The sequence below is a fragment of the Onychostoma macrolepis genome, chromosome 07 (assembly GCF_012432095.1).
Source record: "Onychostoma macrolepis isolate SWU-2019 chromosome 07, ASM1243209v1, whole genome shotgun sequence".
NCBI classification, from domain to species: domain Eukaryota; kingdom Metazoa; phylum Chordata; class Actinopteri; order Cypriniformes; family Cyprinidae; genus Onychostoma; species Onychostoma macrolepis.
In genome coordinates, this window is record NC_081161.1 from 22992577 (window position 1) to 23016568 (window position 23992).

Genomic DNA, 23992 nt, shown 5'->3' on the forward strand with positions numbered 1-23992 from the left:
TGAATGGAAGTAGCAAGCTGGTTTGAAATCAAGGAAGTTGAATTAAAATAAAATGCAATTTATATAGATTCTTACCTAGAAAAGGAAGGTTCGTAAAGAAAAAAATTTGAATTAAAAAACGTATTTGAGATCAGCATGAAATCAAAATCCACGATTTGTTTTCTAAATGCATGTTATTGTTCTTACTGTACGTGATTCATTCATATGTTTACTTTTTTTGACGTTGTGATTTTTAATGTCAACGTCAAAACTTGATCTTACAGTGAAAATAACTTACAGAAGTAGATTTTTTTCCCATATTGTGGCATCCTGAAAGTAGTGACATATGACCGACTTCTCCAATCACTGAATCCACTTAAACCCGTCCCTTTTTTTACAATCAACTGCAAGCTTGCATTCAGATCTGCCTCCATCCAATCACCAACTAACTGACAAAACCAAGTACCCACCCTACATTTCATTTTCTGTTTCACAAGGATGTACTGTATGTCACAATCTGGAAAAAAAAGAACAATCTGTTGCTACTTCCATTATATCACAACTTTAAAGAAGTTTAAAAGGTCTTGTGTGCAGGATTGATATATTATTTCTTTCCAATTTAACTTCCAATTCTACTACCCGTGTTGGGTGTGAGCAATTCAAATTCAAACTCAAGAACTAAAACGGAGCTAAAACTCAGTTGTACCCAACTTTGCTGGAAAGAAGCAAGCATGAGACAAGGAAGTCAGACAGAATAGCACACCCACAAACACACTCACACTCACACGCACACAGACTCTTACTAGGCAGGGCAGGGCTGTGTGTTGCACAGGTGAGAGCCCACCACAGGTCTGGTCTCAGGGTTGCAGAGTGAAGAGTTGACCTGCGTGTTCTGATCCTGCAAACAAATGGCTTTCGTCGAGACCCGACCTGAGTGAGAGTTAGAAAGAGGTACAGAGAGATAGTGAGCATAAACACAACTACTCTCTTTGGATATTTTGCCGAGATCCATCTCTCTAACCCGGCCTAACATACATCTTTATCATGTGATAAACTAATGCATCCTCTAAGCAATCTTTTGAAAAGGAAAGCTTGGAGCACACTGTCCGTGAATAGTCTTTCTGGGGATTATGGGAGCTCAGGATGAATGGCAGTACTGTAGCGTGGCTTCTGTTGTGGCAAACAAAGCCGGGCCTCTGTCAGTGTGAGAGGCCAGGAGGGGCGGCCCAGAGGTCTGTTCTAAAGAAAAGCATGAATGAAACTGTGTGAGAGCGCAGATAGAGATCTGTACTCTGGGCATGTCATAGTGCTGTCTGTCTGCCACCAACACTCAGACAACTGACTGTGAATGGAGGAGCCACTACCACAGAGATGAGCCAATGTGATTCGGAGGTCTGGAGGAAGGAGGGGCGCACTTTTGTTTTTTTTTTACTCTGCTCACAAAGGTGCATTTGATGGACCTGGACAAATGCACACATACACTTCCTTTCTCGCTGACACACAACCACAGGAACTCTGCTCTCTATCACTTGAGTCAACCAAGTAAACATTTACCATACATACAGCATCCACTCACCCCCAGCACAAGGCGCAGAGCAGTCAGAGCGCACCACGGACCAGGTGTAGTTGTGCTTCTTCTCCGGATGGGGTAGAGTGTATTCCCATGATATACCAGGATTTTTACCCTGAAGAAGAATCTGTGGAGGAGAAGAGATGGTCATGGGTTAGTGAAATCAATCAAGCAACAGGTTTCTGGTTATCCAAATATACACTACTGTTCAAAAGTTTGGAGAAACTGATAGAAATTTAATATTTGGATTCTGCAAGAATGCATTAAATTCATGAAAAATTTAAGTCGTTTATAATTTTGCAAAAGATTTCTATTTCAAATAAAGGCCATTCTTCAAACATAAAAGAATCCTTAAAAACACAAACACAGTCCATGATGTATTACCATTTTTAACTGTTTTCAACATTGTTAATAATAACACATAAGAAATATTTTTGAGCACCAAATCAGCATATTAGAACAATTTCTAAAGGATCATGTGACACTGAAGACTGGAATAATGATGCTGAAAATTCATCTTTGCTATCACAGGAATAACTTCTATTAAAATAGCTATATTAAAATATAAAACGGATACTTTAAATCGTAATAATATTTCACAGTATTACTATTTTTCCTTTTATTTTTGATCAAATAAAAGCAACCACGGTGAACATAAGAAACTTATTTTCAAAAACATAAAAAAATTACTAACTCCATACTTTTGAACACCTCTGTGTTTCAGAGAGCACAATAATGAGGCAACTTGTAGTCCGGTTAAGATACATACATGCTGGAGAAAGTCAAACTACAATCACATTATCTAGCGCTATTAGTCTGAATATGCAAAAACCGGACTGGTATGATTTCAGTTGTTTAAAACTCAAATTACTGCTTTAGTTTGACTGAAATTGAACTGTTAAAGTGCATGTAGTCGTGCTGACTGTCTTGTTAATGTTCTCATATTCCAGCAAGGCAGAAGGTGCCAGAGTGTCTGCTGTTGTTTTGTGGCTGTAGCTCCATTGGGACTGAGCAATGACACCACAGTGCTCCTAGTGACCCTGATTTAAAGAGATGCTTGAATTAGACTGTCTATGTGTTTGAACTGAAGCTTGTCAGCTTGGAAAACGGCACAAGTGGACCAAACTGTGGGTTGGGTGAATCTGAATATTTTCATATAGTGGTAAACTGTGAGACTTTATTTCCCAGCAAGTTTTACATTGATGTTTATGTTTCAGTAGATCTGTATGCTATAGTTTTGGAGGCTGTTCCTGGAGAAGATCTTGTAGTCATTCATGTGAGACTAGACCACAGAGGAAGTTCAGCCAGTTCCTCACTAAATCCTTGCCCAAGGCCATTGAGGACAACCTGAGGATAATTCTAATGGAGTGGAAATGTTGTCCGACAAGAAGAGGACCTTTGTTTTTACTCAGACTTTGCCACATGGGGTTTTCCTTAGACTATTTGTAATATAAATGCAATGACACCAAATTCACTGGAACTGGTAAACCACCAAACTATATGTAGAAAGTAAAAACAAAGCAGCTAAACAAGTATCGAATCTTAAGGGTCACGGAAGAATTGCAGCAATGTTTACACGAGCCAACAGTAATTGCAAGGCAGCCCAAATTTCTCTTAAGTAAGAGTGTGAACTTAAGCAGTGGATTAGGCATATGCCACCCATCCTCTAATTACTATGGATTCACCCTCAGTTAATGTTTTGAACAGGAAGTGTGCGGCAGGCTGCTGCTGATGTGGGAAGATTATCCTTAAATCACAATAAAGACAATAAACCAGTCTCAATGCTCTGTCAGATTATTGGGTTATCTAAAACCATCCAAAATCTTTACTAGCCAAACTTGGGTTCAGTTTAGTGTCATGGCTATGTTTGACATTACAGATGAAGAGGTATGGATTCATGTGAATTCATGTTTCATGTTCAATGAGATGCAGGTGAATGTTGAGACTGAACCACTAACTGAACGTAACTCAAGTAAGTCCAGACCTGTAGAGGAGGAAAGAATCTATCAACAGAACAGCAGAAGATATTGTGTGAATCAAACAAAGGCAGTATTTGAAGGATGGAGGATTTCCAGGGGAAGTAAAACAAGTATATTGAAACACAGTGGCAAGTTAGCAAACTTTTTAACATACTGTATCTTGGCTCACTCTCCCTCTGAGCGTCCAGGCTGAATCTATTGCCCTGGAAGCGGTCCATGAGACCCTGCACGCTAGCCTGTTCAAAGCTGGTCCAGATTTACAGTTGGCACTCAACACAGAGCAGCTATTCCAGAATCAGGCTCAGGAGGAGGTCTCTGATCCATCTGTGATCCGACTAGCCATCTGACTATGGATACAACACATGGGGAAACTCTACCTCTTCTGATCCAGTGTCAAGACCCGCAAGAGTCCACTGCACCATGTCTGTGTTCTGATATAGGAGGTCTAGAGTTTCACTCTTAACATATGTAACAAGAATCACAATTTCGAACATCGTTTCAACATGCAAAACATCCTTCCCCATCCAAATACTGTAAAAGCAAGTTTTCTGATGTGTCTTGCTCTAGACGCACCCTCTCTATCTTTCACTCTAGTCATTCTGAATAATGACAGAAAATCTGGGGTAATTATTAAACTGTTGAACAGGACTACTAGGATCATTATCAAGCACTCTCAGTATAGGGTTACTACACAAAAATCCATCTGTGCTCTGGCTAGAAGTGTAGCAGTTCCTACGGTCAAGAAGAAACGTGTGAATGAAAGATTGATGAATGCGAGCACAGATACACATCTAAATGAATCACTCTGGACTGGTATGACCCTCTTAAGACATGCCACAAGAATGTCAATACTTAAATAAATCCTAAAAAATGTTTAAATCAGAAGCACATCAAGTTTGAAGGGAAATGCACTGTTATGTCTCGTCTAGTGCCTCTCAAGCCACATTGCTGAGCCGATTACAAGCTCTGTAACCAAGTCAACGTTTACGTTCACATTTTTCGAAATGCATTTCCCTAAGCATTCAGTAAGGGTCTCGAAGCTGATACTTATCCATTTTCCATAGCAGGTTAAACTGAGAGATCCAGCCAAGCATAATTGAACAGCTGCTTCCCTCGAATCGTGACCCCAAACCTCTCTGATCTATTGAGTTAAATTGCAGAAATCTTAATCTTTTAATCTCTCTCTACCCTCCTCTTCTTTTTGAAATTACAGAGCATACTTAGAGAGATTAATGCCAACTCATCTGCAAATCAGACCTCTGCTGCCACCGCCCACCCTGGTGAAAACGTAATGAAGAGAGGGCATGTGGGCTGAAGGGCAATGCTGCATACACGTAAAGCACAGGTTGAGTGCGGTGCAGATCAAAGGCCAGTAAATAAGATCAAAATGAAATAGTATTAAATGAAGCATGCCTAACTTTTATACATCTTACACAATACCTGCAATAATATCAAGGCCAAATGGATTAACAGCTTGAGGTGTTGGTAACAAAAGAAAATTGGAAGTATGATATAATGCATTTCTTTTAACTGGTAAGTGAAATCATTCAAATATGCAATCATTTTAATCTTTCTTGGAGCTCAAATTATTCATTCAAACTTTACAATGACGTTGATTGGTTGAAATAAAGATTTTGGCAGCATAAATATTGAATTGTTTGGTGCTACAGCATTATTCTTAATTTTAATTTAAAGGGGTCCTATTAGCCTATGCTTTTTCACTCTTTGAATTTTAGTCAGTGTGTAGTGTGTATGTTTGGGCATAAAAAGATCTACAAAGTTACAAATCTCAAAGTCCACTCCAAAGGGAGATATTTTGTTTTTAAAAAATCTCTTTTCAAGAACTAAGTTACAACGAACGGCTCGTTTGGACTACAGCGTTGTTTTCCGGTGTTTGTGAAATCACAAAGGTCCATTAGAATATAATTAAAATAAATCCTGCCTACGGAAATTCGAATGGTTGGCGGGTGGGGAGAAGCTTGGCTGAGCACTGGTGCCGGTGTTTTTATATCACTGTATTTCTGAAGGAAACAGAGCTGTTTTCAGAAAAAAAAAAAAAATGTTTGTCATTTTCATTTAATCTTGCATGTAATGTCTGATAAAGCAGCGTTTGTAAGCAGAGCTCTGCTTTGTGTACAGCGTTACAGGGGAAACTTCGCTCTCTCCCACTCAAACAGCGCCTCCCGCTGGCAGAGAATTAATTTGCATAATATGCCGCCACAAATAGTGCAACCCTGGGACTATGGTAATAAATTCAACTGTATAACAGTTTCACTGCAATTCATGTTATAATGTTAGAATTAAAGAACAATAAACATAATATATTACCGTTGAACTTATCTGTACATAGTAAATGCAGTTATTTTTAAGCTGTTGTTGACATCCTATCTAAAACGTGATTTAGCAAAAAAAAAAACAATAAAAAAACAACATACATGGGTCCACAACATACAACATACTGACTATGAGACACTTTGCAAGTATATATGTCAACTTATTCTACTAAGCCTAAACATACCCTAACAATCTACTCTGAGATGAATGAGAATTAGTTGATGTAGTTACAAAGTTACTTCTAGTTATTAGAATGTCTAAAGTGGACTATCAAATAAAGTGTAACCAATTTTCTTTCCAAGAGTGCACGAAACATTACATATCAGCCCACAGAACTACTACAGTAGAGCACAATGTCGATATAAGGTTGAAATGATTCTTCTGAAATCGAATGATCTCTCTTATCCCCACTTCAGATTCGTGCTGATATATGAAGTGCCCTTACTATGACTTAACCTCAAAGGTCATCTGAGCCCATACCCACCATCCTTCATGTAAGCGGTGCCCTGTGCTGCCCATTAGCAAGAGCACACAGTGAGTTCAAAGCTTAGTGCCATTCACATTGTCGCACTGTTTGATCTTGAATCTCTACATACTGAAGATGAAAGTCACAATGACCACGTTGGCTCTGGCCTGCAATTAATCCCAAACAGAGGCGTTAGTCTGCCCGTTCAACTCATTTGTGTGCCTTCTCTTCTGTCTCTCTCTCTATCTTTCTATCATTTGTTTCTCATCTCTCTCACTCACCCACTGTCCCTCAGCCTTGTTTTCATCTGACCGAATGGCCACAGCACTCTTGCCAAGACCCTGTCATGGCTAATTCGCTAACAGGTGTCAGGCCGGACGGGGACGGGGGTGACTCACTTCAAAGAGCAGGGTCTCATTAGTGGGGCCTGCGGCGTACAAGATCTCAGGCCGGTTGAAAGAGCGTTGATAGTTGAACGTAGTGCCTGCGAACTGGAACCTGCCAGGCCAGTCCACCGTCCAATCACCTGTCAGGTAGTAGGTGCCGCGTTTCAGACTGCGGACGGCCAGGTAGCTGGTGGAGATCTCCATCTCCTGCACCCTGATGCTCCTCGCTCCAGCGGGAACCATCACAACGGGGTAATATTCTGAAGAGATGGAAAAAAAGTGGAAATAGGTTTGCCATGTCTGCTCACTTTTGCAGTTTCTGCATTTTTAAAGGCCAGAGGGAACAGGCATCTTTGAGCTGATGCATTATCACCTCCTTCAGTCGGAGGAGAGCGATGAGGTGCCAGACTTGCAAGAGCTCCTGCTGTGTAAGTGCTCTAAAAAATACATTGCAGTTTTCTGTTAAGTCTGAGGAGAGGAGCTCTAAAGTGACAGACGTGCCAATTTTTGGTTCTTTTAGTCTCTATGATCTCTTATTATATTTTATTAAAGGGCACTAGTTCTTAAACTGTTTTGATCAAATCAGAAGAATCAAATACACCTATATACAGTACCGATTTGTGAAAGATTCAAAACTTTGGGGCCAGTAAGATTTTATTAATAATTCTTAATTGAGAAAGGATCAAAAGTGACCTTTAAGGCATTTATGTTACAAGATTTATTTGATCAAAGAAAAATGTGCCAAGGTTTTCATTAAAATTTGAAGCAGCACAACTGTTTTCAACACTGATAAAAATAAGAACCACCCCAGGTGAGAACCACTGCTTTAGGCATTTTTCTATTATTTTATAATGATTTACTCCTTGTTTCTTTCTCTTAAAGCCTGTTATTCTCTTCAAAATATTGATTTATCAGAGAAGATCAGAAGGTATGAAAGAAACATGCTCTACAAGAGCCTTACCATTGGCTCTGTGCTGGAGGGTGTACTGGCCACTGTAGAACTTGCAGGTGGAGTTGTCTCCTTTACACACTCCACAGGCATCCAAAGTGGCCTTTGATCCCAACACCTGGTCACAGCCCACCAGCTACACATGAAAAGTTATTAAAACAAAATTTTTTAACTGACACACACAGTTTATCCCACTGGGTCTGATGAATATAACAAAATGTTTGTGTCAATCAATTGATGCCTGAAATATGACCATCTCAGAATCATCACCTCCTCACGTACCTCGCATATCCCATCAATGCACACGCCTCCTTTGTAGTCAGAGCAAGACGTCCCATCTTTGACTTTGCTGGACATAGCGAAGAAAAAATCAAAGTCCTCAGCAATGCAGTACAGCTTACAGATGTCCTCTTCTAGATAGGAGATGAATGGGGTCATTAGATCTTATAGCTTCAGAGTGATTTTATGTTAGATCTTCTGAGGCTGTGTACTGGTACCCTCAGCATGCTGCTATGAAGTCTCACGCATGAGGACATATGGAGCGATAATCCTCTGAACATTTTTCAGACAAAAAGCAGGTGGACTTTTATGTAAAATGGAAACCAATTCTTTGAAAAGCATGCACAAACCCAGACTATCAATGATTCCCATACATTTCAGTTTGAGCTTGAGAATGAGATTGCTCTATCGACAAATCGCTGTACAAAAAAAATAATAAATTAAATTAAATTAAATTAGAAACATTTTTATTAAATGAAATTAAATTAAATTAAATGTGACTTTATTTTAACCTTTTGTCTGAGAGTCATCAATACACAAAACACAGAACTTTGCTGTCCATCATGCATCATTTATTTTTAGCAGACACAATGCAGATGTGTACTACTGTCTAGTGCTAATTACTGGGCATGTTTAAGCTGTGTGTGGTTGGCTGTGAAGCAACTGGAAGGCTCACCATGCTGTAGAGAACATAGCCACAGAACACATGTTACACTAAAATTTTAAACTCTGTTACAAATGGGCCCATAAAGCTGGAATGCAAGAGAGGCGGCTCTTTCCAACTCTCCAACCGAGAGAAAAATATGGACCTATCAGAGATGCATCTGCATCCACACACAAATCCAGGCTCATTCAATACAACAGCTCAGTATGAACAGATAGATTTCTTTCTCTTTTTTTTTTTTTTAGGAACATATTAGATCATAATTATTGTGCTTTTACTTCAAAGGAAAACAAATTATGTTGTTACAGACTTACAGGTCTAGCTGAATAGAAAACGAAACAACAGTAAACCTAACAATAAAAGTTGAATAATGCCCTTAAAAGTAAAGAGGAGGTCAAGCGAAACTTAACTACGGGACACGTCAGTGGTTAATCCAGTTTGATCTAACTCCAAAATCCCAGTCAAACTGCTTCCTAATGTAATGGAGGCCAGCTAGTAAGAGCTGTGCAGGTAAAACTGTGCAGTTTTTATCGTCTTTGTTAGCGCAGCCACCTCCCATACCAGAATCGCCGGGTCAAATCCCACTCGGGGCAAGTGCGGGGAATAGAACCAGTGGGCTTACACTAACACCTGTACTAGCCTCTGAAACACATGACCTACTAATTAGAGCATGGAGCTCCATTCACCTCACTGGTCTTTCTCTTTAGTTTTAAAAAATCTGACAGGATATTACCCAATTGTTGCTATTCTTCCCTTTTCACTCCCAGTCTGCTAACACATGAGAAAGCCCAATTATACAAACAGGGTCCTATTCAGGTCCAAACCTGCCTACAGGGTTGATCAGTGCACTGCACTCACATAACGAGTGGATACATGTTTCCAGTCCAAATCCATGCACAGCTTAGACAACACACATTAGGGGAGATAAATTGCTTGGGTAGAATATATTTGTCCTATGTAACAATCTCAATACATATTGTCAGAAACTAATGAGAATGATTACTATTTAAAAACACAGCTGTTCTTGCTGACTCAGATAACAGAGGGTATTAAAAACTAAGCAGGTAATGTTTGAGATGAATGTGTTTTAGAGGTTTGTTGTTAGTTATGTCAGACAAGATTACACATAGGCAACCGTTTAAAATTTTGAGGGTCAGTAAGTTTATTTATTTATTTTTTATTTTTTATTATTATTTTTTCAACAATGATGCATTAAATTGAAAAAGTGATGATACAGGTTTTACACTGTTAAAACTATTTCAAATAAATGCTGTTCTATTCATAAAGGAATCGTGAACAAATGTGTCACCGTTTCTACAGAAATAGCAGCGCAACTGTTTTCAACATGGATGATAATAATACGAAATGTTTCTTGATCACCAAATCAGCATATTAGAATGATTTCTGAAGAATCATGTGACACGTAAGACTGGAGTAATAGCTGCTATTTTAAATATAATATTTAACAATATTACTGTTTTACTGTATTTTTGCTTAAATAAATGCAAAAGGGACTTTTTTCAGAAACTTTTAAAAAATCTTATAAAAGCTGACCGAACTCATACATTTATAATACATTCCTTTTTTGAGTGTGAGTCTCGCTCGTCCAGTAAATGAAGACGCATGGGGATTTTGAACCCACAGCAGAGGTTTACTGTGCTCTCTTCCAGCTGTTAATGAGACATTTGCTTTTGTTCGTAATGAATGCATTGAGGCCCAAATATCTCCCATACCTTCCACTTTGGTGTATGGCTTCCATTTGTAGTACCATCCCCTGAAGGGTTTGCTGTTGTACTCAGCGCACTGCTGAGCTCTGAAGTCCACTCCATTGGGCTGGCATGGCTTGGTGTTACACAGCTGGTGCAGTCGACCGGGGCCTTGGCAGAACTTGCCGTTGTGCTGTGGGCTTGGGTGAAACAACCAGCAATTAGCACAAGCGAACATGGAAGCAAGGAGAGAGAGCAAGAAGAAGAGAAGAAACAGATGTGCCTCAGCAAGCATTCAACACGCGAGAGGAATGACAGCCATTCTGTATTTTTTGGAAGAGGGGCTGGTGAGATGCATTTCATATGATGAGCATTAGCATCTGCACTAAGGGAATGTCTTTGTGCGTTATCGGTGATGTGTCTGACTGAATCACATTCCAACTGACAGCTGTAAAAGATATAAAGTGTTTGGGATACAATTCCATTCATGACTTGGACTCGCCTGTGTTTTCAACAGCTATGATTTTTGAATAATAAACTTCAACAAGAACAAGACAACATGCAGCTGTGCTGATGTACTTTACACATTGTGTTATCTTGCAGCTAAATAGGAAAAATGGTTGAAAAATGGTTTGTTTTGGATGGCCCCTTATTACGTTCCGTGTTTATTCATATAGTAGGGTACAACGGGGCTAAAGGCGCCCCGGGGTAAAAGGTGCCTTTGATATTATTTTCAACTAAACCACTAGATGGCACAAAAATGTGGCGTAGCACTTTCCAAAACATTCGCTTTACAAGATGCACATGTTTATTTGTCTGATCTTAGACGCGATCGCGCGCAGCAGCGCAAAGTTGATTCTGTGCTTACTTGATCTAATATTTTATGTTTTTTAAAATGTTGCAGATTTAAGTAGCAAATGAGAATCGCTAAAATTAATGCATATATTTTGAGACAAAGGTCTACCTTATGATTTTCATAAGATAATTAAAGCAACAGTTTTTAAATAACGAAAGAATATGTAAAATTATGGTATTTGGGGTAAAAAGCACCTCTGCTGTTGGGGCTAAAGGCTCACAGTAATTAACATGATAATTAATAGATGGCTGACTTTTCCATTTGTTGACATGACATGGTTAGATTCAGATGGTAAATATCATATATTATGTTGTTATAAATATCACATATTATGTATGTCTCCATATTAGAGATAATCACCATGTTTAGAATGAAACCATCATATTTAAAAACATGATATTAATCATATCATATAATAAAATACCATTTGTTGTTGCTACTGTAAATATATTTTCAATTATTATTGGATCTCATTCTATACTTTCAGAATATTTACTAATTAAAATGAGTTTGTTTCTGTATTTTAAAATATATTTTTATATTAACATATTTTAATGACAGTATATTTATTGAACAATATATATGTATATATATATATATATATATATATATTTTTTTTTTTTTTTTTTAATTAAGCAGAAAACAGTACAAACTTTGCTAAAGTGATTGTTTTGAACAAGTATTAACTTAGACATTATTAAACAAAACATTATTTTAGCTGAATTATTTGTATCGATACCGTGTGCCTTTTACCCCATGCTGGTGGGCCTTTTACCTTTTAGTGTGTGGGGTAAAAGGCCCCCCTTGCCACCTCATACATTTATAAGATTTTTAAACAAAATAAACAACTTGAATGATTTATTTTCACACAAAATCTGTTGCTCCATTAATGTTCAATACAACGTATATATGTTTTTCTGCAATTATACATTTTAGGCGCAGTGAATAGCACATTTTTTCATAAGGTGGGCCTTTAGCCCCGTTGTACCCTACTTGGATGCTACGTACTGCTGTGCTATCTTTCTCTCTCTTTCTGTGTCTTTCCATGTGTCACTGCTGCTCAGCCAGGTGCGGAGGAGAGCAAGGTGATCGCTCGCACCTGCCACTCGTTACTGTCCAGAGTGCTGTACCTCTCGCCTGCCTTGTGTTGTAGTGGTTTTGTCAGAGATTGATACTGAGTAAAACTTACTCAAGTCATGGCTTATTGTAGCCTTCTAAATAAGTAATTAGCGTTGTTGTTGCGCTATGCGTCTCTGTGTTGGAAGCTGTAGGGAGGTGGAAGCCATTTTATTTCTGTGAATCTTTTTCTCTTGTTTTTGCTTAGTTAGGGAGTTAGTGTACATTTCTGTTGTTAACTTTATTTTGTTTTGTCAGTTTAGACAGTTTTACTCCCTAACTAGTCAGATGGTCCTTTTTGTTTGTTGTTTTCCCTTTCCCCCTCCTGAAGTATATTTTGTTTCCTATTTTACTTTGACATTTGGAAATTCTGTAAATAAAACACTTGACTTTTTTTTAATTTAACATGTCTGTTGTGCTTGGCAGGGGACTGGTACTCACTCACCCAAACCAGTTTTCTTTTCTTTTCTCTGTTACTCCCTTACCCTAGACCCTTACATCTGGGACGTAACACCCCTACCATGTTTTCGTAACTAGTCCACCAACAAGCTGACCATAATAAACAGTGATTTGGCTGATATAGCAAAAAAACAACCACCAAACTAACATAAACCTGCTTGGAACAACTTGGAAACTCATTCATTCATCTTTACTTCTCTGTAATGGCCAACTCTTGCAAGCAAGGCTAGATATCATAAAAGGTCAGCCCTGAGGCTCTGGACAATGTTTTCAAACCGTCACCCTGTCTTGCTGAGGCAGCAGGAGAAGAGCGGTAGCCTCCTCCCAATGCCACAGGAATGCCTCCAAGTGCCACACGCAGCAGACAGTCACCATCTTTCCTGAGGGAAAAGCGTTCCAGCAGCTCCTGTAACTGAGGCTGTAAGAGCGGAGGCATGCTTGCGGCATGGCTGCATGTTTTAAAGTGGAAGACTCTTGGGTACCCTCTTGTAGCCTAACCTCAAAGCAAAGGACTGCGCCATGGGCCTGTCAGTGTGTGTGTGTGTGTGTTTGCCTGTGCATGTTCCTTTAGTCTCTGGCCTTTAGCTTTTTATTGCATGTTCACACTTGAGGTTAGGAAACCGCTCACAGAGAGGACAGATGAGCCTTGCATGCACTTCTAAAAATCACTCATCGTCTTTATTCATGTACAGTGATCAAACAGAGAAAGCATGGGGAAAACACACACAGTGAGATAAATGAATGACTTTTCTTCTGAAAACTGACAATATAGTAGCTTTGTCTAGAACAGGCGTTTTCAAACTGTGGGTCTTGACCTTGCAAAGTGGGAATAAGTGGGTCACTAGAATGGTGGTGCATTCAGATGAACGCAAACATACAGTGCGACCAATTGAACAAATGACTCTAAGAGCTGATTATTTTAATGAATTGTTTACAAAAAACTACATTTTTAATCAATTTGATGAACTGATTCTATTGATTTAACTCATCAAATCCATTAGAGCACCTTCTGAATCGACATATGACTCACTCACTGAACAGTAAATTCCAGCATTGTTGAACTGTTTCCATCAATGTCCCCTCTAAGCTGCGCATGCGCGCAGCCGCGCAGAGAAATAATGTGCCACGCACATGCAAAAATTAGTTATGAAAGCCATTTGATTGTATTCTAGTAAAAAACGAAATAATTGCAATGCTCGGGTAAACCGCTATAGAGTTAGAACCGGTGAATGCGGTTTACAGGTTTCATAGAAAGAGAACGATGTGCGCCAAATTACGTGCTGGAAATAGCGGATGATGGGCACAGATCGGTAACAAAACTCCGAGACCTTTACAGTCACGCAGGTGTATTGTGCAAACTGTACTTTAGGGATGTTTAGATAGCTATATAAGAACTCAGATGTAAAGGTTTTGTTTTTTTTTTTTTTTTTTTTATATTTAACTTACAGATCTCAGTTTAAATGCTTCAGTTTGTTTTCTATTCTCTTCTATCAGTTTAAATGCTACATTGTTTTGATATTGTATTATATTATGTTAGGCCTATATTATAAACCTAATAAATAATTGGCCTTGTTTTTTAATGGAGTCACTTATGCTCATCAAAGCTGTATTCATTTGATCAAAATACAGAAAAAAAAAAAAAACTGTAATATTGTGAATTCTTAGGCTATTGCAATTTCTAATATTGGTTTTCTTTTTTAATATATTTTAAAATATAGTGTATTCCTGTGAAGAAAAACTGAATTTTCAGCATCATTACTCCAGTCTTCAGTGTCACATGATCCTTCAGAAATCATTCTAATATTCTGATTTATTTTCAGTGTTGAAATTGTTGTGCTGCTTAATATTTGTGGAACCTTTCTCTTTGATTCTTTGATTAGGCTAATAAAAAGTTAAAAAGAACAGCATTAATTAAAAATATAAATATTTTCTAACAATATAAGTCTTTACTATCACTTTTTATCCATTTAACACATCCTTGCTGAATAAAAGTATTAATTAAAAAAAAAAAACTTTTGAATAGTAGTGTATATTGCAACACAAAATTTCTATTTTGAATAAACATTGTTCTTTTTTAACTTTTTATTTCTCAAAGAATCCTGAAAAATATCACAGGTCCCAACTTTTTCCAACATTAATTATAAATTAGCATATTGGAATGATTTCTGAAGGATCATGTGACACTGAAAATTCAGCTTTGCTTCCCAGGAATAAATTATATTTTAAATTATATTCAAATAGAAAACCTTTTATTTTAAATTGCAATAATATTTCACAATATTATTAATATTTTATCAAATAGATGAAGCCTTGATGAGCCTAAGAAACTTCTTTAAAAAATGTACTGATCCCAAACATTTGAACGGCAGTGTATCGTACTGTAAAAATGTTTTCTCAGGTAACCTAAAATGTACATCATTTAGTTACATCAAGGGTCAAATCAAATATAAATAGCACATTAAAGTTAAAAGTTACACACTTTTTTTGTGTGCGTGCTGTACAGGTATGGTAAGAATGTTTTTGCTCAGATGGCCGAAATTAGAAGAAAAAAAATTGGAGGGAACATTGGTTTCCATCCTGTCAAAGTCTGACAGGTTAAATGTTTGAAATAAGGTCAGTGGTTAACACAAGTTCTGCACATTTTTACATTTTATTTTACAACATAAAATACATCAGTCAGTAATACCCCACTCGTTGTTTAAGCTTTTATGTGTCTTGATATAAGGTTGTAGTTAACAAGTGGCTAAATAGGACTACAGAGGTTGTCACGCAGAACAGGTAAACTCATCTACTCACTAGTGTGCTTTTACAGCCTCATTGTGTTTATACTCGGCTCCTTGCAGACTATGCTAACTAAAACATTCCAGCTTGTAAATTTTAAGTAAAGATCAAAAGATCTTGCGGGTGACTTTGAAGTTGTGTAACAGTGGAGTAGTTTGTTTATAGCCTATTTTAGTTCATAAAAGCTGTGTTAATTTGTGAAGATTATCTTCACCAAAACATAAGAATCATAAACTTTTGTAGGTCACAAAACTTATTTTTTGCAATAATCCAAAGGCCAATGGCAAATCCTATTGGTTTTTGTTGAGGGAAGCAGAGTGATGTTAATTTCCAGGTTGCCCTAAAAAAATATGTAGGCAAATACTATATATTCAATTACTTTAAAGGGGTAATATGATGCGATTTCAAGTTTTCCTTTCTCTTTGGAGTGTTACAAGCTGTTTGCGCATAGATAAGATCCCTGAAGTTGCAAAGACTAAAGTCTCAAAACCAAAGAGATATTCTTTATAAAAGTTAAGACTCAACCACGCCTACCTAAAACGGCTCATTCAAACACGCCCCCACATGTCTACGTCACGGTGTGGGGAGATTTGCGAAACACCGCCCAAATGTATACGCACTGACTATTCAAACGCGAGTTTTGAGCTGTGTAGAGTAGTGCTTGTTGTTTGTCATTTCTCCGATCACAAATACAGACATGGTAATGAAACCCTGACAAAGACAGTATAGGTCATTATAATCAGTAATTTTGCCCCCACTGGATGCAACAAATCCCTCGTTTATAATGGGTTTTATTGTTTTTGTGTCGTCACGCCGGGACACGGCATCACAATATGGTAAGGGGCGTAACATTTCCGTCTCATGCTTGAGGTATTCGGCCAATAACAACGCACTAGATAGCTGGCCAATCAGAGCACACCTCGCTTCTCAGAACGATGAGCTTTGTAAAGATCGGAAAGGCAGGGCATAGAGGAGCAACAGTAATGTACAGTATGTGGAAAATAAGTTTTTTTTAACCTTAAACCGCATAAACACATTGCATTACACCAAATACACAAAATAATGTTCTTTTTAGCAACGTCATATGACCCCTTTAATAAAAACTTTTTATGGTGGTGGGGGCGTGATCATGCCTCACTTTTCAGGAGAAGCCAGTGAGATCAATGATAGTCTAAAAGTGCTTTTAGACGGCTGTTTGTGCATGTCTGCTTTAGTTTTTGGAGCAGGTTTTCAGGCTGATCCTATTAGAGCTTTAGGCGCTCGACAGTGCACTATGGGCCCATATGGTAGAGCAGTTACAAAAACACACAGAGAGAGATTGAAAGAGGAGAGGTGGGGGGAAGGAGCCAAGTGCATGTTTTCTGATTAGACGTTGAAATAACTGTGCCCAAATCAATTTTGTGCTACATGCTAAACTTCACACAAGAGTTGTTGAAAAAAGGGAACATTGTTCTCTTTTTCTCTTTGTCTACAAGACTTTGTAGCATCATTTTCCAACTGGGGAATGTTAAATCTCAGAACAGCAAAATAAGTGCAAACTTCAGAGGAAATAGGGTCACCCTGTCTGTCTGCTTGCCTGAATCTCTCCAAAATTCCCCACATAGACCCACATCCTTCTCTACCCCACTCTCTCAATACATCTCCCAAGACCTCCTTTTTTAATCAAACCCTCATTATGCCCACACTGTTAGCCATTAGATATCAACTTTAAAGTCAAGTCATTAAAACAGAGTCCTCTACATATAAATAAACAATACCAAACAATGATGCAATGAAATTTAATCTTTGTTTGTTAGGGGATTTCTGAAGTCCTGAGGGTGATTGTACAAGCATCCTACTCTTTTTTTCTACTTTACCCTCTGGTAATGGTGCATTAATGCTACCCATACTTTGTTAATTAACACTGTATCCTGTATGGTAAACAAACTTCAAGAAGACAATCCCATCAACAAGCATCTCCACTACGATGTTGCCAAGAGATGTATTTCTCAAACACTCATATCAAAGACACATGAACCTGTAAATCTGGCAGCTGAGTATGGATAAAGTCAAGGGAGCACATTTATTAGATCATATTTATTGATAAATGTTGTTTGCGTGAGATGACATCTCATGCCTCTGGCTTCAACAGCTGTCTCCTGAGGACCTATACTGAAGTGATGAGTATGGGAATTCCCCTTAAACCTCACCGCCACAAACAGAAGACATACCAACACCTATTCCGCTGCAGGTGCTGTCTGAGAGCCATAAGGGAAGATTTTCCATCAAAATGCCTCTTTTGAGTGAAATTATATAGATAAAATGCTGCTTTTCATGCAGAATGGAGGCAGATGTTCATGCTTTGCACCCCAGCTTCTCAGTGAGAAGAGAAGTCAGTTACACTGATCACAGCACACTTGACTACAGTGTGAAAAGCAGCGATATTGCCTTATTTTTACTAAACCATTAGGGGGGTGACACTGATAGAGAAAATGGGGGCTAATACCTCCCCAAAAATCAGATTACAGTGCCTTAAAAGCAAGCCCAGCTAAGCCTCTCTCAGTGGATCAGCTGCCATTGAAGTAATATAGACCAACAAAATCAGGACAAAAAGGATAACATTAAAGCACTCACACTGAAAACACTTTATTGTCTTACAATAGAGTAGGAAACGCCTGCTCTTTTCTAGCAACATGCTTCCAAAAAAGCAATCATTTTGCAGCATCTGTCCAAATGTTGTGCATAAAGGATCTTTAAATCTACCTAAATACTTTGTATGAGATCACAATGGATCATATAGATCATATGTGCCCAGTTTAATGTTTCATATAAACCCAATTTAACAAACACACGATTTTTGGGCTGGGTATTTCCAGGGCATTAATGAAATTCTCCACTTCAATTCACATCACTTTGAATAGTTTCTTTCTTGCTTTCTTGCTTTCTTTACTGGAACTGTTCACGTTAGACATGTTGGTCTGGCTGTCTAAGGCATTATAAGTATTTCCTATTCCAACAGAAATATGTTAAGATGCTCTAGACAGCCAAATGTTGATGAAGCACAATTCCATGTTCCATCAGCTTGACCAAACCACATATAGAGCCACCTGTGGTCTATAGAAACCCAATCTCAAATAAACCTGCCACCACATACAGAGAGGAAGCACCTGAACCTAAACACACAAAAACTCCATCTACTATTTGACAGACACTGAAATTTTGAACAATCCCGTTTTATATAATATATACCTTAAATACAATGTAAATCACTCTTGATACAAGCATCTGGCAAATGCATTCATGTAAAAATGTATTTATTGTTTATTTGTTTGAATTAATTAATTAATTAATAACTGTCTATTTATTCTTTCTAGTTCAGGAATGATTATGAACTGCAATTATCTAGGTACTCCATAGATAGTCTCTGAAACAGTGAACCCTGACATACCAGGGCAAATTTTATCCAAGATTGCTCAGTGTGTCAAAGTTCAGGGGTAATCTAGGAGTTGCAGTAGGTCAGTTGGTCAGGAAACACATGTGCTTCTACCATTCACAGCTAATCTGCCATTAATGGCAGCCTTGCAATGAAAAAGTACTTTTTACTGTAGTGATAGTTTTAAATAGCATAAACAACTAACCAGAGCACAATATTTAAATGAGGCCATTTTGCAACTAGATGCCATATTTATCTGTATTTCCTTTCTCACACAAACAGAATTTAATCCTATTCTTCAAATGCATAATAGATAGTTCATTCAAAAAATATAATAATGTGTCAGTAACTTAACATGAATGGGTTTCATCTCTGAGTTTTTGGTTACCTGGGGCTGTTGCAGGATCGTTCTCGGTACATGACCCCTCCACCACAGGTGCGTGAACAGTCAGACCACTCAGACCAGCCCGACCACTGGCCATGCACTGCTCTAGGACCATGATCACCAAATTTGACACACTGTCCTCTCCGGCACCACTGCATTATGGAAAAGATATGTAAAGAATCTTGAACACTGATCAGCAATGTATGAAGGCCTGTTTCTGCATTAGATTTCTTTTCTTTATGTCTCATACTGTGACTTTCTTATACCTCACAATGTTATATTATATCTCACATTCTTGCGATTATGATTATTTCTCAATAATTTATATTACTAATAACTAATTTATATCTAATCCAATTTTATATATGTGGCTTGGCTCATATGTCATAATTATCTTTTTTCCTCTTTTTTTTTTTTTTTTTATTCACACAGAAATGTGTTTACTTTTAAAACAGCCACCCAAATGTGTGTTTGCATGGTAGATGAGGAGAACAAAGTTGAAAAAAAAACAGCATATCCTGGTTAGGTATGTTTGGAAGCAAAGCAGCTGGTTTGTGCTGGTCCTTAGTTGGTCATGAGCTGGTTTAAGCTGGTCCTGAGCTGGTTATGAGCTGGTCCTGAGCAGGCGCTATAGTTGCTTATGACCAGCTTAAACCTGCTCAAACCAGCTCAAACCAACTGCCGTTTCAAAACACTACCAAACCAGCATATGCTGTGGTTTTTTTCAACAGACTACTATCAGACAAACTGATTTTTTCCATGTCAAAGAGAAAACACAGTATGAGAGGGAAAGTGAGGAAAAGGAGAAAGTGTTTCTGTGAAGATCTTGAGCCTGCTGGTTTGGGATGGGGCCCAGAGTTACACCTGAACAGCAGGAATCGTCCTAGCCAAGCCACACAGTCCCATGCATCAGCACCTCTCATCCCCATCAACCAGTGGAAAGGACCAACTGTCCATATGGAACATTTACACAAAGCAGAGAACAATACCACAGGTGTGCATGAAGAAAGATGGCGAGAGAGACTGGTCAGTTCGTGTTCCTCCTTAACGGTGGTTCATTGAGTTCAGGGTGAACAGACAAGCACTCACTCACCATGTCTGGTCCGCAGATGGTGCCCTCGGCAGCAGGCATGAACTTGGTCTCACACCGGTGTCCTGTTCTGTGGCACCACAATGATTTACAGATGTCCTGGTAGGCATGAACACACAGAGAGCACAGTCAAAAACGAGCCTACACCCGCTGGGAACCCTTCAACCTCCCTGGCTTGCACCTCACCACGCCGACCTCTTGTTTCTACAGCAACGGCCAATCAACTTTCCCAACAAATGAAAAAGCCTGTCAAAATCAATCACTGTGCTGCCCAAAAGAAACATGCTATTATCGTTGCATTTTGTTTCTTCCCACAATACGACGATAATAATGGGTGATGAGGGGTTGGGAGACCGGCCACTGTTGGCCGACGGCCCGATTGCATCTGGCAGACAGTGAGAGAGAGACATGGTTCACAAAAGCTAGCAACACTGTTCTCTGGATCATTGGCTAGCTAACGCTGCTAGCTCCCACGGCTAATTACATCTCAACGACTTTGCGACAAGGACAGGATGGCTTGAGGGGGATAGAAAACAAAAACATTGGGTTTTATCTCCACAATCATTCTTAATTAAGATGTACAGCTGCCTTCCATCAAGGTCGACGTTCAAGACTCTTTTCAGCGCAAGTACAAGGTCTCCGAAGCGCACAAAGGCAACAGGGATCTCTCAAAGAGGAAGTCCATAACATGAGAGCTAATCCCACAGATAGACTCTCGCAATGTTCATTTCCCAAGCATAACTATTTGCATATCAATGTGTGTGTTAGATGCTAAAGGCGAATGCCAAAGGGGGCCCTGTCCATCTTTGTTGAACCTGTGAATGAAGACTTAGGGTAGATTTTTAGGCAATGGGTTTCCTCTCAGAAGATTGATTTCTTTCCAAAGCTCAGATGTGTGTTTTGTGTTGATCATGATGTCTCCACACACAAACATAACAGGTTGAAGCACATTTAAATATCTGAGACTCTAAATGAACTCAATCTCTGTGAATTCTATTGTGGCATTGTATTTTGTCAAACGGATTGATTGAAGCTAAATTGTTTAACAAGAGTTATTTGACGTTTCCAACTTCCAAATTCAGCATAAAGATCCACTGAACCGCTCCAACTATGAAGAGAAGCCTAATAGCATATTTTATACACTATGGGTTACCTTTACAAAGTCAAGGCTGCACAGTTTAGCTTTCGAGCCAAACTGCCATTTGCACTGAATATCAGCATCATACAGCTGACCTGGAAGCTGCTCAGGGTACTTGTACTGGCCTATCTGCTTGGGCTCATCCACTAGACACGAAGCCTGAGCTGTACTGTGAACACAAACGCATGCAAAGAAAGATGAGCACAGAAACAGGCATAAAAACCATACAATATTATACATATCTCAAATGGGACAACATATTGCATATTTGTAAAACATATGTATATATTATATAACCAAACCATATATATATATATATATATATATATATATATATATATATATATATACACACATTCATAGGAATATATAATATATAGTAAATTAAATATTACAATAAAAATGTAAAAATATCTACATTTCTAAAATGTATTTATATACTACTTTTTTTGATGATAAGTGAAGTGAAAGTTTACCCCAAAAATCGGTTCAAGTATTGCCGACTACAGGCAGACCATGAGAAAACACCATTATTCCCAGCCAATGTGGGAGACATTATGTTCCCTTCAGTCTTCCGGCAGGGATTCCCCTCTCCGTCATGGATCATTCCAAAACTGGGGCAAAACAAAAGGAGGGAGCAAAAGAGGGAGAGATTGAGATTGTGAGTTTTACCCAGTGAGACTATTAATGTACAACCTCAGGACAAAAACCACTCCCGGAGTCAGGTGGGACATTACCTCTATAACCGAAAGCTCTTTCATCCAACAAACCCCATCAATGATTTCTGTACTCTAATGAATAAGGATTCACAGGATTCACACTCACACATTTAGATGTTTACTTTTATTAGCCCTGTAAGAATCAAACTAACTGGTGCATCAAGATAAACATATGCACTATAGTCACGAAATTCAGATTTGAGCAGTGTTGGCAAGATGTGCCATGTGTTTCTAAATGACCACTCCTCAGTAAATGAGTGATTAACGACTGTTGGCCAGTGAAGATTTTGCCCTAAACACTGTGCACATTGGAGGCACGTGTCCATTTCATTTGACCAGAATGTTTGAACTACTGAGAATAACAAATCCCACAACATGTTATCAGCCTGATGGTTCTCCAGGATAGATTTTGTTCCAGTTTATGTTGAGAATGTGCCAAAGGACCGAAGGACTCGAAATACATCTGTCATAAAAACAAAATCTCAAACATAAACTTCCCCTTATCACAATGGCAACCAGCAAACACAAACAAAATGCTTGCCTGTTGCACAGCATATGGTTTTCCAAATTGAAATAGTGTGGGACCAGAAAGCATGAGTTAACGTACTTATGTCCTGACTCGTGGGCAATGGTGAAAGCGAGGCCCAGCCCCGTGTCTTCGTTAATCGTGCAGCTACGATACTTGCTACACATCCCACTTATTGGAGCGAAACCTGCAGACGGGAAGTCAGAAAGGACAGAGAGATCAAAACATGGGTGGAAGGAGAAGATATGTGAGTGACACTGATGCAAATTTCTTACAGAAACTTTAAATCCAGCATCTCTTGATGAAAACAGTAATACATTATTTAAGTATCACTAAACACACCACAATGTTTTCAAACCTATAGAATTTGAAATGGGATGCCATTACGCATAAACACACTTTTAGGCTATGCTTCTGACTGTATGGTCTCAGCTTTGGTTTGAGTTTCACATCATAGAGAGGCAATTTAAAAGCAGTGCTTTCCCCTTTGCCATACATTCAAAGAAGTGCATACTTGTGGTTTGGAGCTTAAGAGCTGAATTCATTACATTTGGCTGACGCCTCTGTAGCAAAAACTGAAGAAGCTGCCAACTGACTGCAAAGTGGATTTGAGATTTCTTGGATTCATTCAGGTGAAGTTCTCTGCCTGAGGGTAGACTAGGACACACATCACCAACCACAAGCTCTTTCAAACCTTGGCATTGTGTAATTCACCCTCTGCAACTCGATTAGCCACTGACATCACAACACATGACCCACTTCTGCTATTGGAAGGTGAATGTCAAGGGCCTTACCCAAGGTGTCACACGGTTCATTCTTCCAGGAGCAGATGTCCAGCCCCGTCAATAGTATGGCATGGTCGTGCCGCTTGCCGTTTTTACCTATCAGGCCTGATTGCCACTGGCAGAAGCTGTTGAGTGACTGGTCTGCGTGGTGGTTGATAGACAGACCCAGCTGACAGCAGTGAAGCCGAGAGAGATTAAGTGTTCAGAGGGGTGGTGAGAGAGAGAAGACAGAGTAGTTTATTGAATGATCAGGCATCTTTCAAGTATGAAAGAAATGAAAAAAAAAAAATGTCTGGAAAACTTCGAAAATCAGATATGACATTCAAATTATTTTTAATGAGAATAAACTAGCTATGCAACCAGTGTTTCATGCACTGTTTAGTGCTAAAGCAAAATGAATCATATTTTGGAGT

General features: G+C 38.7%; 1 protein-coding gene across 2 annotated transcripts in view; it reads right to left on the reverse strand.

Moving 5' to 3' along the window:
• The window catches only part of adamts18 (ADAM metallopeptidase with thrombospondin type 1 motif, 18), a 59892-nt gene that overhangs the window by 14466 nt on the left and 21434 nt on the right, over nt 1-23992 (reverse strand). For both annotated transcript variants that reach the window (XM_058782025.1, XM_058782026.1), the window contains 12 exons: nt 23589-23748; nt 22876-22981; nt 22026-22163; nt 21565-21718; nt 20415-20510; nt 19325-19473; nt 10340-10512; nt 7946-8076; nt 7676-7799; nt 6727-6974; nt 1556-1676; nt 783-909 (listed from right to left, as the gene is read on the reverse strand). In XM_058782025.1, the coding sequence (XP_058638008.1) occupies nt 783-909; nt 1556-1676; nt 6727-6974; nt 7676-7799; nt 7946-8076; nt 10340-10512; nt 19325-19473; nt 20415-20510; nt 21565-21718; nt 22026-22163; nt 22876-22981; nt 23589-23748 (1727 nt within the window). The remainder of the gene's footprint in view (nt 1-782; nt 910-1555; nt 1677-6726; nt 6975-7675; nt 7800-7945; nt 8077-10339; nt 10513-19324; nt 19474-20414; nt 20511-21564; nt 21719-22025; nt 22164-22875; nt 22982-23588; nt 23749-23992) is intronic.